The 14,486-nt window shown below is 52.8% G+C and overlaps 5 protein-coding genes across 5 annotated transcripts; 2 read left to right on the top strand and 3 right to left on the bottom strand.

Moving 5' to 3' along the window:
• Positions 1–17: 17 nt before the first annotated feature.
• Positions 18–2,898, bottom strand: PV08_09908 (uncharacterized protein; the record flags this gene model as incomplete). Its single annotated transcript, XM_016384223.1, has 2 exons — positions 18–1,847; positions 1,894–2,898. The coding sequence occupies 2 exons, from the start codon at positions 2,896–2,898 to the stop codon at positions 18–20; spliced, it is 2,835 nt and encodes a 944-aa protein (XP_016232846.1).
• Positions 2,899–6,153: 3,255 nt separating this feature from the next.
• PV08_09907 (uncharacterized protein) lies at positions 6,154–7,265 on the top strand (the record flags this gene model as incomplete). Its single annotated transcript, XM_016384222.1, has 2 exons — positions 6,154–6,219; positions 6,270–7,265. 2 exons carry the CDS (start codon positions 6,154–6,156, stop codon positions 7,263–7,265), a joined length of 1,062 nt encoding a protein of 353 aa, XP_016232845.1.
• A 238-nt stretch (positions 7,266–7,503) lies between these two features.
• PV08_09906 (uncharacterized protein) lies at positions 7,504–8,376 on the bottom strand (the record flags this gene model as incomplete). The annotated part of the gene is made up of 1 exon (XM_016384221.1): positions 7,504–8,376. The coding sequence occupies one exon, from the start codon at positions 8,374–8,376 to the stop codon at positions 7,504–7,506; it is 873 nt and encodes a 290-aa protein (XP_016232844.1).
• Positions 8,377–8,784: 408 nt separating this feature from the next.
• PV08_09905 (uncharacterized protein) lies at positions 8,785–9,339 on the top strand (the record flags this gene model as incomplete). The annotated part of the gene is made up of 2 exons (XM_016384220.1): positions 8,785–8,947; positions 9,020–9,339. 2 exons carry the CDS (start codon positions 8,785–8,787, stop codon positions 9,337–9,339), a joined length of 483 nt encoding a protein of 160 aa, XP_016232843.1.
• A 1,682-nt stretch (positions 9,340–11,021) lies between these two features.
• Positions 11,022–13,638, bottom strand: PV08_09904 (potassium uptake protein; the record flags this gene model as incomplete). Its single annotated transcript, XM_016384219.1, has 5 exons — positions 11,022–12,002; positions 12,062–12,211; positions 12,267–13,031; positions 13,083–13,343; positions 13,405–13,638. The coding sequence occupies 5 exons, from the start codon at positions 13,636–13,638 to the stop codon at positions 11,022–11,024; spliced, it is 2,391 nt and encodes a 796-aa protein (XP_016232842.1).
• Between the last annotated feature and the right edge of the window lie 848 nt (positions 13,639–14,486).

The raw sequence follows: 14,486 nt of genomic DNA, 5'->3' as shown, positions 1-14,486 counted from the left end.
GTCATAAAACGCTCCGTTCAACCTGCACCGGCCTCGCGATTGACGGCATGCGCATACAGCAACAACTCTGCATTCTGTCCATTTGCTGCATTTGAGGCATGTGTCTCACGCCAATCTAATAACGCTTCATGTACAGCTTCGTCGCTGTCAATCAAGATAAGGTCATCGTCCTCATCGCGATAGTGTAGTCGTACCGACCCTGACGCAATCGAATGATTGGTAAATCTGGCCAGTTTAGCATCAATCCGATCAGCCAACGACCGGAATTGGATGTTGGTGGCAATAATCATAGACACGTAGTTCTCGTCAAAGCATACTTTGGCTTTCAGCTGACTTGGTATATACCCGTCTCCGTCGCTAGAAGGTGATGACACTGGAGGAGAAAACGTTCGTCCTTGTGATAATGACGGTGCATGAGACGGTCGTCTGGGGTCGGCCGCGTAGCTGCTGTCGTAGCTGAAATTTTGATTCGGCATTCCCGGGCGTGGTCCTTGGGGCAGGCCATACTGTTGGGGGGTGCCTTGCCGGGACGGTGGGCCGTTGCTCGGAGAATTGTTCTGGCTCCTAGCAGGAGGTGCCATCTGCTTGGCAACATGTGCTGGAATCGGGGGAACGCTCGGAGCGTGCTCGCCAGACACATACTTGCGGCTCTGCTGCACCAGGGGATGCACGTCAGGGCTGCTTGCAGACCGCATGCGCGGCTGGCCAGGGCCTGGGGGAGGGCCTCGTCGGCCATTCACCAAATAAGGATTGCCACTTGGCTGACCGTTGGGGTTTCGAGGCATAGCTGGAGCAGTATTCCGATATGATTCTTCGGGTCGCCCACCGCCACCACTGACCGGGGTCGCCCCTCGGTGATAGCCGGCAAAGGCGGACTGCGAACTTGAGCGGGCCGATACTGTCGACTGTGGTGTCGAATCTCGTTCAATGGGAGAGAAATATGAGGTCCCGTAAGAATCCTGGGGAGACTGCACTGGCAGACCACGCGTGTTCAACGACAGCCCCACCATTTCTCCTGTTGGCATACGCATACGGCCGGCCGACAGGTGAGGATTACTTCCCCCACTGCCTCCTGTGGCGGAGCGGGACCGCAAACTCGTGCTCGAGGCATTTCTGCTCATGGTGAACTCGGAATATCCTGTTGCATCGGTGCCTCCATACGTGGTTCCGGAGAGTCTGCTGTAATCATCGTCATCCTCTTGGTTCAGGTATGGATTCTCCATGCTCATCCCCTGTAGCGATAGAAGCTGAGTATCAGAAGTGGTGCCTGTGTTTCTTGATTCCAACATGCACGACGAACGTTGTGTCTCGATCATGGTATGCCACTTCTGGAGCGTTTCATCGTTCTTAAACTTGATGATAAACGTTTCCGTGGCGGCGGCCTCGCCCTTCCACGAGATCTGTAGCGCGTAGTTTCCAGGGGTGGACTGCGACGTCACACTGGTAACGTTCGTGAAGTAAATACGTCCCTTCAGATTCATCTTGGGTTTTCCATTCCGACTTAACGAGGGTTTGCTGTTTGCCAACCTGTTCTTGGGTTTGTTAGCATTGACATCTTTGCACATGATGAGAATGCGGCTGAAAAGGTAGATATGGTATTCCTTCTCATCTGATCGGATGCCGCTATCTTTCATGACATTAAATGTGCCGAGAAGAAGGAGCTCGCCGAAGGTGGCGACGTTCATTTGCTTCCAGTCGTCGATGCGCTCCGTTAAATCTTGAAGAGCATCGTCTCTAGTCTCTTTGTCGATTGAAGCGTCTGCCTGCATCAATACATCCTGAATGATTGCTATAGCGTCTGAGAGGTCGGACTTGAGGACGGGGTCAGGCGTTTGATTTTGTAGGTCCTAGCTTGTCAGCACAAACATCATCTGGGGCTCGAGTACTACCAACCTTCAACAGCAACGGGTACTTGGTCAGCCGCTGGAATGGCTTCAGGAGGAAACCATTCAAGATGGTCGGATTTGCCAACATCTGCTGCGCCAAGGGGGACGTAGCTCTTTCAACCATTCTGTCCCACTCCTTCTGGCATGTGGTTTCACATCTTCTCTGGTTTGCAATGAACGGCTCATACTGCCTGAAAGGATCTTTGTAGTGGACGAAGAGTCGACCCCAGTTCTGTTGCTCGTCAGGAGTCTCGTTCTGTTGCTCTATTCTGATCAAGAACCGCTGTGCGAAATCCAGAAGGTTGTTGAGATTGAGAAAAATATTATGAATAGCGTCACCAGTCAAGGCGCCCACCTCTTCCATTTCCTTCTTCAAGGATTGCAGGTTCTGCAAATGGTGCACATATTGCCGCTCGGTCTCTACCAATTCTTTGAGGATGTGCTGCCTCCTCGTCAAAGTCTTGGGCGCCTGATCAACCACGTTCAAGCCACTGTCGGCGCCATCGCGAGAACCTTCGCTATCTGTCGACGGATGTAACTTCCCACTCAGCTTCAAGATGTCCAGCACCCTATTGATCAGCTTGGTTACCTTCACAAACCCGGTGGTGTTGTCGCTGTAGAGGTCTGTTACAGTAAAAGTGTCGGCGGCAGGGATCTCCATCTGCTGCATGCAGGCCTTGATGAAGAGGAAGGCCGCTTCCTTCCCCACTCTTTCCGGTCGTTTTGTGTCTACCCGGAGGTCACCTTCTTCCGGGTTGGAAGCATTGTATATGGTCAGTAACGGTAGGCCGCTCCGAAAGCATTGCCACAGCGAGGACACCGGGTCAGAGCCCTCCTCCTCGCGCTTTTCCATCTCTTCCAGGTACGGGCGAAAGCCCGGCACGCCCGACAAGCGGCGGCGTAGTTTGATACATATTTGGTAGAGTGATTCCCCATCTCTTACATTGATGATGTTGTTCCTATCCAACATAGGTCCATGATCGCCATTCATTGCCGGTGGAGACGCCAGCATATTGGCTCAACAGTCGAGTTGCGTTTCAAATGAGTCGTCGGCTTGTAATTAGAAGGAGGTCTTTACCGTCGCATTGGTGAAGAGGGCAAGCAGCGGGATGCGACCGGGAGAGCCTTTTGATTCCAAGGATCGGTGTCGTACTGGCAGAGGGGCGGGTTACGGCGCACTTGTATGCTGATACGGACAAGGTCGGTAAGGATCGTAGATTTGCTTCGGCGGTAGATGAGGGAGCGTCAGAAAGCGAACCAGCGCAGGCAGGCAACAAAGACAAAGTTCTAAGACATTCAAGTCAGGACCCAGCAGCAAGAGAAGTAGCTGGAAAGCAGTGTCGCACTCGGAGGATGTGGGATGGGCAGCCAAGTAAGGAGACAATGGGACAGGCGTACCACAACAGTGTAGATTGACAATTCCTCTTCCCCAGGTTCCACAGAACGATAGATGGGCGCTGATAACGCGAAGGATGAGGCAGAAATCGATGCAAGGCTGTCGGTGATTGCTATTGTTGGAACTGTTACAAGGACGAGGGTAGGATGGTGCTTGGATTCGCCAGTCTCGCACAAAAGTGGTGTGGTTGGTCGAGAGGGTGCGAAGAGAACCAATCAGTGGTATGATGCGAGGACGAGAGCGCGAAGAGGAGGAAAATGAGAGGACAGCCCCCAAAGGGATCTTGCCCAGGTCAATAGTCCGGTCGACAGACAGGCCAATCGAGGACGAAAGTGGTGTAGACAGAGGGTGATTTGTGTGCTCGTTCACTCGAAGGCGTGGGAGGAAGAGACACAACAGGCGGAGAGTCGAAGGTTGCGACTGTGACGAGAGAACACACCAATATCGCTAACGAGCGGAGGGAGCGAGTGACAGAAATTCTGAGATGGAACGATCTCCTGCTTTCCACCAGCTTGGTACATACAGTACATTAGTAGGTGCCTTAGGTAGTTTCGTGGCGGTGGCACAATAAAGGGAGCCTGTAGAGTAGCGAAGGTTGCACGCACCGCAGGGAGCAGATACAATAACCCTTCAGGTTGGCGAAGTGGGGGGGGGAGGGGGGAGGGAGAGGGGCCTGGTAGGCTCGCCACGTAGGGCCTAACTAAGGAACCCTGCGGCTTTCTAAAGGGCCGGCGAAGGGGACCCAAGGCACCCGGCCGCCCTCGCATACATGCTCTATAGGTGCCTAACTGAGTGAGGTTTAGGCGTGGACGGGGGTGCCACGTCCCAGTCAGTGCAGTCACCGTTTTAAATGCAGCTCGCTGTTAGGGGCATCACCACCACCACCACCACCAAAGGTATATACGAGGTACACAAAACAACACAAAACATATCACAATCAGCATCACAGGTCGTGTGTTTCATTCCGTCTTCATTCTCTCAATCATCAACACACTCCAGCGTACTCCGTACATGACCCTGCAAGCTAGCCATGCCTTTTCTGCTTGCTCTCCGTTTGCTTTTTCTCTCTTCGCTTCGAAGGCTTCTCCTACGGTACAAATCTCCTTTCGCAGAGCCCACCAAGACAAGGTTTGTTACGCAACCGACTTTGGTGCTTCAAATGCCATCTATCACGCACAGTATACTGTATCCTTCATCCATCTTCGACTCTCGAATCTTGTGTTACTTCTTCATTTCAAATTGAACCCCATGCGGCTTACGTCGTTTCATGCTTCACTTCCATCATCAATCTGACTGGAGCCCTCGTCCACCAAGACCCTCGTCGGCCGGTGAGTTGGGCTAGAAGGGGAGGAAACATTTCGAACAATTTGGTGCATCCTTCACCCGGTCCCCCGGGGCTCGCGCTGCCGCCGTCATGTTGCAGCCGTACGGAGCACGCTGGCGCTGCACTGTATCCAAAGAGCTTCTCTAGGCTCAGAAGAACACGTCAATCCGCCTATCCAATGCTCTCAAACGCTGGATCAGACCCCAGCAGCGACAGAAAGTCTTCCTGGCGGGGCCGTTCTCCTTTCCACCACTGCCTTTCCCCGAACGTTTGATCTTTGGCCTAGTGAGCCGGATATCTAAGGCTTCACTGGGCTTACTACTTCTATGCTGGCCCACGCCAAACGTCCGGGACTTTTCGGTACCTAAGATGCCGATCTAGCTGATTAGAATTCATCAGCAGGATGTACTCGTTCCCAGCTCCCTGGGCCGAAAAGAAATCACTTGTGGAAATAACAATTTCGATTAGAGCCACACCCATGTTTGTTGTTTACGATGCTAGTCCTAATGGACTTGTCCCAGATGTAGCCAGGAAGCCTAAAGGCTAAAGGTCGCGCAACGGCACGAATGGTCCCTGGAGGCAGCACACCATCCATGTCCCCGTCATGCAGATCATGCCACGTTGAGCAACCCGTTCAGCCGTCATGCCATACAAATATCCTGGCACATCCTGGCAGCGGCTCGCTCTTGTTTCAGCAGGCCAGAAAGAGTCACCTGTAGGCTTGGGTGGGCAACAAGGAGGCGTGCCTCGCAGTCCTCAAACGCTAGCCTGGGACTGCAACGAATGTCCGAACCATGAGAGTGCGGACTCTGTCGTCCTCTCTTCAGTCATAACTATATTCTTGGATTTATTTACCTAGAAGGACTACCCGGGGAGAAATCAGTCGCACTATCGGGCCGCCCCCCTCGGCCCCTTACTCCCTTCCTCTCCTGGGGGTCTCTGATCTTGCATGATTCACAAGTCGCGTTGCCACGAGGATCTCGCCAATGAGGTAAACCCTAAAACTCCCATGAGAAGCCTGGGCTGGTTGTTACTCAGCACAGCAGCCTGAGCAAGTCCTGTAGGTGCAAGATGGCCCTGCAATATCGCGGTCGTCAATGATGATAGGATCCTCGCGACTTGCCGAGGTTGGTTCAGGCGGCTGCTCCACGCATTCAAGCAAAACCCAGTGTCTGACTTTGGAAATATTGCGACAAACCGGTGAGAAGGACGGTCCTCAATGTTAGACACCATCAGACAGACGGAACAATTGATTTGCATCGACGGCTATTGCATCGGGTTTGTACTTCGCGAGTCGCAACTGCTGACCTTCGGGACATCTGAGTCTCCGTCCTGCTTCCGAAGAACACCAACCCCGCAGCGATATACACGCCGACATCAGCAACGATTTATATTGGTCAAGGATCCGACGAGCACTACTCAAATTGGGCCGTCAGACTGATCCGCCCGGGGATAAGAGAAGGACATATCCTTCGTGAACGGCCTCTCAGCCACATTGCTTCTTCTCTTGCTGTTGTTCCTCTGTTTGTATTGCAGCGCCGATCACAATGGCTTCATATCTGGACGAAAAATACCTGCTTTCTCTGGCTGATATTGATCCAGAGCTCAAAGCTGTAAGTATACCGCTCGAGTGCCCATGTTTACGATCTGATAAAGAAGATAGTTCCTAGAGAAAGCCAATCTTCCCCCGGTCAACTATGATGACCTGGCTGATTTCAAAGTCATGGTCGAAAAGCGCAATGCGGGGGCGATGGAAGCACTAGGTCAACCACCAGCAGAGATCAAGCAAACTGAGCTCCACTACCCTACCAGAGATGGTTCCAAGGTCCGCGCAAAGCTGTATCAGCCCACGACACCTCCCAAGGAAGGGAGTCCCCTGATTGTCATGTATCATGGCGGCGGCTTCTGCATTGGTGCTCCAGAGGGCGAAGAACAGACATGCCGGAATTTTGTGCAAGCCTTCGGAGCTGTCTGCATCTCAGCCGCCTACCGTCTTGGACCCGAATGGAAATTCCCCTACGCGGTCAAGGACTCTTGGGATTGTTTGAAATGGGCAGCTGAAAACGCAAAGTCATGGGGAGCTGATCCCACCGTTGGGTTTGTTATAGGTGGTACATCTGCAGGTGGCAACATTACAGCTGTGCTGGCACATGTTGCTCGAGATGAGGGTCTATCACCTCCCCTGACAGGCCAATATCTGGCCATCCCGGCGCTCGTCCCCCACGACAAAGTTCCAGAAAAGTACAAAAAGTACTTCCTATCGTTCGAGCAGAATAGGGACGCACCTGTATTGCCAGTAGCAGCCATTGATATGTTTATGCGAGGCTATCAGCCTGACGACGATGACGCCGTTTGGTATGCCGTCTTCAATCATCCAAAGGGCCACGCCAATCTACCTCCGGCCTTTTTCCAGATTGACGGGATGGATCCTCTGCGGGATGATGGAATTGTCTTTGAGCGCGTCCTCCGGGAAGAGTATGGCATCAAGACAAAGATGAATGTGTATCCCGGTTTGCCTCACGGTCACTGGGGATTCTTTCCTTTTTTGAAAGCCAGTGAGACGTTCCGAAAGGAACAAGTCGAGGGCATGGGATTTCTTCTTGGAAGGGAGCCTGATTTCAGCAAGGTCGTGACCACGGCTGTCGCCGCAGGTGTTTGAGCCCTTCAAAGGACGGTTCACATGGTTGCGGTCGCTCAACTGTCGAAAGTAGAACGCATCGCTGCTGCCATAGTTGCAATCTACGATAGAAGCATAAGAATAGAAGAAGAGAAAAGCGGGAGAAAAAGACATTGGACATTGGTCGTTGATCATCATTTCCATCATCCTTGCATGAGGCGTGGCTACTGCACCGCCGCCATCACTGGGTAGGGGTTCGTCTGTAGATCCTTGAGTGGTGCTACTTCTTCCGCTCTCGAATCTTGAACTTGAGACCGTTCTTGTTGACTCCTCCTACCGTCCCGGCCATTTTGGAACGTTGCAAATCCAACTGGTCCGCCGCAGCCAAAATCTCGCGCTGCCTCTTCCTCAACGCCTCTAACTTGGCCACCCTCATCTCTTGCAGACGTTGTCTCTTCTTGCGCGCGGTCCGCAGACGTGCTGCAGCGTCTTGCTCCGCTAACAGGGCTTTCTTGGACTTGGGTTTGGTTTTTCCGACCAGGCTCTGTTCGTCGTCTCCTTCCAGATGAGAGTTCGCCTCGACCGTATTCGTGCTCTCTTCGTCGACCAAGGCCGCTGTGACTAGACCGGGTGTTACAACCTCGCCAGTCGATGTACGCTTCTTCCCCTTCGCAGCCGCAGAGACATCCTGCCTGTGGTTCTCCTCGTCGTCGAACCTCTTGTGCTGCTGCTTGTTGCCGGGCCTCGAGCCCAGAGTAACCGCATCCAGCACAACCTCTTGCTGGAGTCTCTCGATCTCTCTCCTGCCTTTTGCCACCACCGTTCTCAAGTACCCTGCATCCTGGGTCTTTAGCAGCTTGACCGCATCGTGACTCAATGGAGCCCCGGCAGATGTTCCGTCACCCTTGGCCGAGGCCTTGTGTTTCCCTAGCCCAGCCTTGCCCTGGCTTAGCATGCCAAAGGCGAACTCATCTGGGTTCCGCTCTCGCGCTTTTTGGGATAGTTGTGAGAGTTTCTTCTTCTTGACATTGTAGTCTTGTGCTCGGAGCGAGTAGTCCTTGTGTTTCTCGAGGATGCCCCATTTCTCACGGTTCCCAGGCTGCGCTCGTTCGCGGTGAGGCCGCCGAGCGACGGCGTTGCGCATCGAGGACATTTTGTCTGGTGCCGAACAGGGTTTGAGGAAGAGGCAAACGCCGAGAACAGACGGAGGGATGTCAACTCTAAAGAATAGGCTGGGATTTGAGCAGACTTTGGAAAAATCCTAGTGATTAACAAACAAAAGCCGAGCGCTTTTGTTTTTCTTTGCGAAGCAATTAATTCCCTGCCAGAAATAATTGGGGAAAGAAACCAAAAAGTCGAAGTCCGAGTTTCTGGCTGGCGTGACTTTCTCCACTGCGCATCTTCTTCCTCAATTACTCCGTACCTTGCTACATGTACAACAACTGCCCAGGGCTCCGAATGCACAGTAACCTCACGGCACCTTGAGCTTCGCAGAGGATGCTACATACCCACACCCGCTAAGCTCAGCTTCTACCGTACACGTTACTCCGACACCTCAGCAATGGACATGGCTCCGCCCATCATTCCCGAACCACGTCCATCCTCGACGACCCGGACAGAAAACAACCTCCACAATCCTCTTCCACTGTCTGCATCTCAAGAGTCCGAGGTGCGCAAACTATACTATGCTCGTGTCCGGACAAGATGTGCCGACGAGATCAAACGTGAGTCCTCTGTTTGTCCCTACACGTAGCACAGCTTTGGGCCAGGGCCATGATCTGACAAATGAGCTGCAGAATTCGCGGATTGCGCGCGAGGACGCACGTTTAGCGTGGCTTGGACCTGTCGAGCCGAACACCGTGCAATGAACAGCTGCATGATCCAATTCGCGACCAAAGCCGAAGAAGATGCCGCGCGAGAGGAGTGGTTCGCCGGCGTGCTGGAGCGAAGGCAGAAACGCGAGGAAGAGCTTGTCGCCGTGGAAAAGAGAAGAGCCGAAGTCATTGAGATGACCAGGAAGCAAGAGGAAAAGGAGCGGATAGAGATGGAAAGGAAGCTCGCCGAGAAGCAAAAACTTAAACAGGAGAAGCAGAGCGGAGGATCTTGGTGGCGGTGACACGTTTTGGCCAGCTTTGCATGAAGGTATCTTTTCGACATTGAGCCAGGTTCTGCTTCAGGGCATGGAGGTCGCCAGAGCTTGCTGCTCACGATGCTTCAGACCCCATCGCTGATCCCCCGGAACACACAAGAGATGCGCCACCAGTTCGCCATCCCCAGGTCCACCACCGTTCTCAATGACGGCCACTTCTGTATCAATAATCTTCTCTCAGCTCCATGACTTGACGACCTCCATCCGACCAGACAGTATACGCCACGGCCCTCAGGGGCAATAGCTACTGTTGCCGCCTTCGTCCCAACACGGCTCCATCAAACATCTTGTTGCCGTGCTTCGCACGATGCATAGTGGCGCTCTTCCAATTACACATTGTGCTTCTCCGATACCGCTTGCCTCGCAAGATGTCTCTTCTCTTGCCATCTGGCGTACAGGACATATGCCGCCACCAGCCAAACGATGCAATTCGCAACGGCGATCAGAAACTCGAAGGGTGTGCATAAGTGGTTCGCACCACGCTGGATTTCTGATCCTTTCATGGTTAAACAAAGTTTGGGATGGTTGGAATTGACAAGGATTCAAGATTGCGGTGACTGTGGCTGTGATGCCTGCTCAGAATTGGTGTACCTGTGATTGATGCGCTTGCGTGAGCCTGGATACAAGTACTGTCGAAAACAATTGCCGCGGTTCAATGGCAGGGGATATATACTTGTCCGGCAGCGCAGCAAACACTAGACCTCAAGATTGAGACTATTTGCGTTGTGCCCCTTGTGGTCGCTACTGCAACGTATTGAGATATTCACCAAAGCAAAACGCATGAACGCGATAGTCCATGTGTACGAACGTCGCGGCGATAAAGGGCACAACGCAGGAGGAGAACAAACAGGATGTTGAGGACAAACAGAAAAGGCAGATACTGAAATACTCTGGGTTGCTACAAGTCAACTCTGGACCCAAATGCAATTGCACTTGAGAACCTACAGGTAGACATCGTTTGCAAACGGCAGGGCATCGTCGACAGAGTTGGATCTTCATCTTCATCTCTCATCTATATCTCTGGTGATCGCTATCGCCTCTGTCAGCTATCGCCGATCACCTCGGTGTCAACCAAGTCCTGTAAAGCCTCACTGCCAATAATTGTACGCTTCATGACACGAGCACTGACCCTCGCCTGCGCGAGCCTCGAGAGACCACGAACCGCCAACCTCGCCTCTGCAGTCTCTCGACGACTTCTGACTACGTGAGCTAGCTCCAGCAGCGATCTGTCTCGACAGCGCCACGGCCTCACAGCGGCGTTGACGCACCTGTTTCCATCACGACCTCGCACCGGGGCGATTGGCGTCCACCACATCATCCACCATGCCGGTTTTCGCCCCGGCCAGCAACCAGAATACGCACACCCGTACTCCGTAATAGGTGAGCACGTGTGTTTGAATTTGAATGCGATTCACCCTGCCTTGATGCGGTAGGTACTTTTTAGATTATCAGATACCAATACTTTCGAGATCGGAAAGATAGATACGTCGTGACAACCTGGTCGAGATCGAAAGACGTAAAGTCCGTATTCAGTCCGGTCAAAATCCATCCCGGGCCCAGTCTAAATAAATCGTTTAGTAACTTCACATCATAAAACCTGGTTCAGTGTCCATCCGGTCGGTCTCTAATATCCTCGTCGGGGCTTCTCATCAAATCTGTTTCAGAAATCCAACTTCAATCACTCGATCCATGGGGACATTCAAATTGGCCATTTTCGTCCGCGTGTTGTCCCTGATCCACAGGAACGCCCAGAGCAAGACTTTTCGGAAGTAGTTCGTCCTGGCCTTGATCTTCATCTGCTCCTTGCCCATGATGTACATGACCTTGTGTGCGTATGCGGCATCGAGACGAGCGAGTTCGGCGCCGGAACTTTCCTCGCCAGGGCCACCGTCGCGTTCAAGCCCCGGCTCCGGTGTGCCTTCCTCTTCGCTCGACTTCTCCTCCTGGTCCATTTTCACGACAGACTTGGGATCTTCGCTCATCAAGAACAGTCTGATCTGCTCATAGATGACGCCTGCGAGGTCCGGCGTGATGACTTCGTCGTTGTACCCGTACCGCACCACCAGTCTGTAGCAATGGGGGATGGCGAGCCGGGAAACGGTGTGACGCTCGGATGCGGCGACGGAAGGAGTTTCCAGTGGTCGAAGGTGGAAGAAAACCATGACCTCTGGAACGGCCGTGAGCTTCAGTGCAAATTGACTGAAGATGATTGGCGTCGTTTCGCCAGCCTTGTCAAAGAAGATGCCAAAACCCTTGATCATGCTGAGTCGGTCGCCCTCGAACCGTCTGCTCAGCTGCAACTGGTTGTCGGGTCCTACTTGGACAAAGTGGCTTGTAGGGAAGCGGTCTTCGGCCTCGGCAAACCATTGTTGTTCTTTGCCAAAACGCCACAGAAGGAAGACACTTGCGAGGAGAATGGCCAAGGTGATGGTGAACCACGCCCCGTCCGGAACCTTGGTGAGCGCAGACGACAGAAACGTGGCGTCCATGCAGGCGATGGTGAGCCACGGCAAGACCACAAGAAACGGCGACAGCCGCCACACGAAAATGGCCGTCAGAGAGACCATGCATGTATCGAAGAATGTGACGAACATGACACAAACACCGTAGGCATTGCCCAAGGATGTTGTCTAGACAACCAACATGATCAGTCGAGTCTCGAAAAATTTTGATAGTTCTGAGTACTTACGTTGTTGTAAATGGAGGCAATGAGAATGGTGCCGATCATGAGTAGCCAATTCGCCAGAGGTACGTAAAGTTGGCCATGGAATGTTTTAGAAGTATGAACGACTTTGAGTTGTGGAAAGTATGACAGTTTCATAACTTGATGCAAGAGCTGCTAATGGTTAGAGACCGCTCCGCGTGCTAACTCTCGTGTGCATTGCAAAACATACCTGAAATGTCGCCGTAATAATAGCTTGGGAAGCCACGATAGCAGCGAAAATGGCGATAATCAGTGCCGGGTATATGGTACCTGGTGGAGCAGCGTTGAAGAAAGGGTTGTCATACGCATCTGGATGCTCGCTGATATACGCCGCCTGGCCAATATACGCCAGCAGTAGACACGGGAAGGAGTAGCATAGCCAACTCAATTGAACAGCGCGTCTGCTGAAGGCACCGAGATCTGCGAATAGAGCTTCGACACCGGTAAAGGCAAGCAAGACGCCGCCGAGTTGTCTCCAGCCATGCTCTCCGTTGCGTATGAGAAAGTCAAAGGCATATCCCGGATTGAACGCCTTGAAGACGGTTGCGTCGAACTTGACCAGGTTGTAAATCCCGAAGACGGCATTGAACGCGAGCCAGATGAGGATGATGGGCGAGAAAGCGACGGTGATCTTCGTGATGCCAAGTGGTTGGACCAGGAATAACACCACCAGGATGGCATCGGTGATGCCGACAATCGTGCCCTTGGAGAGACTGGGATTCACGACTTTCGCGCCCTGGACAGCTCCAAGCACTGACTGAGCCGGAGTCAAGACACCATCCGCGATGACCATGGCCACGGCCAACACTCCCATGACCTTGAGCAAGCCCCGGAAAAATTTGTGTGATTCGATGCCCTGGCGCATGACGCGACCTGCAGACTCGAGGTCACCAGAGGCGTAACGACGCATGCGGACCAGGGAGGCTTCTCTCGGGTCGCGATTTGTGATGTTTAACTTTGCGATTTATCAGCAGTGTTTTCCCACTAGGGTTGTTTGCAGTCATACATAGCGACTCAACAATGAATACGTGCTGAAAGTTCCTCCTTCACCATCGTTGTCGGCCCGCAAGACGATCAAAACGTACTTGACCGTGACCATCATGGTAAGCGACCAGATGATGAGGGAGAGCACGCCGATCAGATCGCTGTGGGAAGGAACAGACGTGAACGTCGAAGAGTACACGTAAAGGGGGCTGGTGCCGATATCGCCATAGATGACGCCAGTAGCCTGGTACGCCAGCCAGAGGAGCATTTTACCATTGAAGACCTTGTGAGAGGGTGTGTCAAAATCTGCATCAACATTAGGTCAAGGTTGGGGTTGCGCATACCTGCACCTGCTTGAAGTCGCCTTCTTTGCGTAGCCCAGGATCGCCATCAGGTTTGATACTGTACTCGGACGGCGCGCGAGACGGTTGCCGGGATCGTGAACGGATGTTGTAGATCCCATCGTCACCGACACTTCCTCTTCTTCGTGTAGTCCGTGAAGTTTGGGTATCGGTTCTGGTGAACTCTAGACCTGTCTTTGGGTGAACTGCATCTGCGATGCGGATTGTAGTCGCCATGTTGAATCTGACCCTTGACAGCGACACGGCGCCAGAAAACGCGAACAAGACTTGCAAAACTGTTGCCCTGGGACAAAAGACAGATGGCCTGGATAGACCGTGGGTCGAACGAGATTTATCTCTTGCGCAGCAGGTTGACGAAGAAAGAAAGAAAGAAAGAAAGAAAGAAAGAAACTTGGAAACACCTACCGATAAGGTTCTGGAACAAGCATGAGGTGGGAAGAAGCCCACACAAAAAGCGAACCGATCCTGTGCACCATCGAGTAGACTTGACTGGATCAATGGAGAATGGATATGGCATGTGAATGGGCAGCAGCAAGGAATGCCCTCTGACAATGGACGACAGTGGAAATCCCGTCTTGCCGGGCACGTTCCGTCTTACCGTGGGCAAGGCACAACACCAAACCCAAAATCGACGCTATATGATTGCGCGAGGAATGTGGGCGCAAAAGTGAGCCATTTAAGCCGCCGTGCTGTGCTGTGCTGTCTTCCGAAGTGTATTTCACTGCCATTGGAGGTGCTGCAGTGCCACCTGCTGCCCACCAACTTTGCAGCTGAATTCGCGACGACGTTCGAGTGGTGGGACTGCCCAGTCTTGTCGGGAGCGACGTGTGCCCATCTCACTTTGCCGTCGGTGACTATAAGTTCATCTGCTGATTTGCCTTTGGCTGGTTTAGCTCCGGAGGATGAAGGTGCTGGTGATGTGCGGAAATATGCTGGTCTGTCAGGTACGCAGGCTCAGGGTGTGTGTGGTGTGTGGTGTGTGGTGTGGGCTATGCCTCCGTCTAGAGTGTGAGGGTCAAAAATGGCATAAAGCCAAGCAATGCTTAGGGCGTCTTAGGCGCCGT

Source organism: Exophiala spinifera (assembly GCF_000836115.1).
Source record: "Exophiala spinifera strain CBS 89968 unplaced genomic scaffold supercont1.7, whole genome shotgun sequence".
Lineage (NCBI taxonomy): Eukaryota > Fungi > Ascomycota > Eurotiomycetes > Chaetothyriales > Herpotrichiellaceae > Exophiala > Exophiala spinifera.
This window is presented reverse-complemented; position numbering and strand designations above follow the sequence as displayed.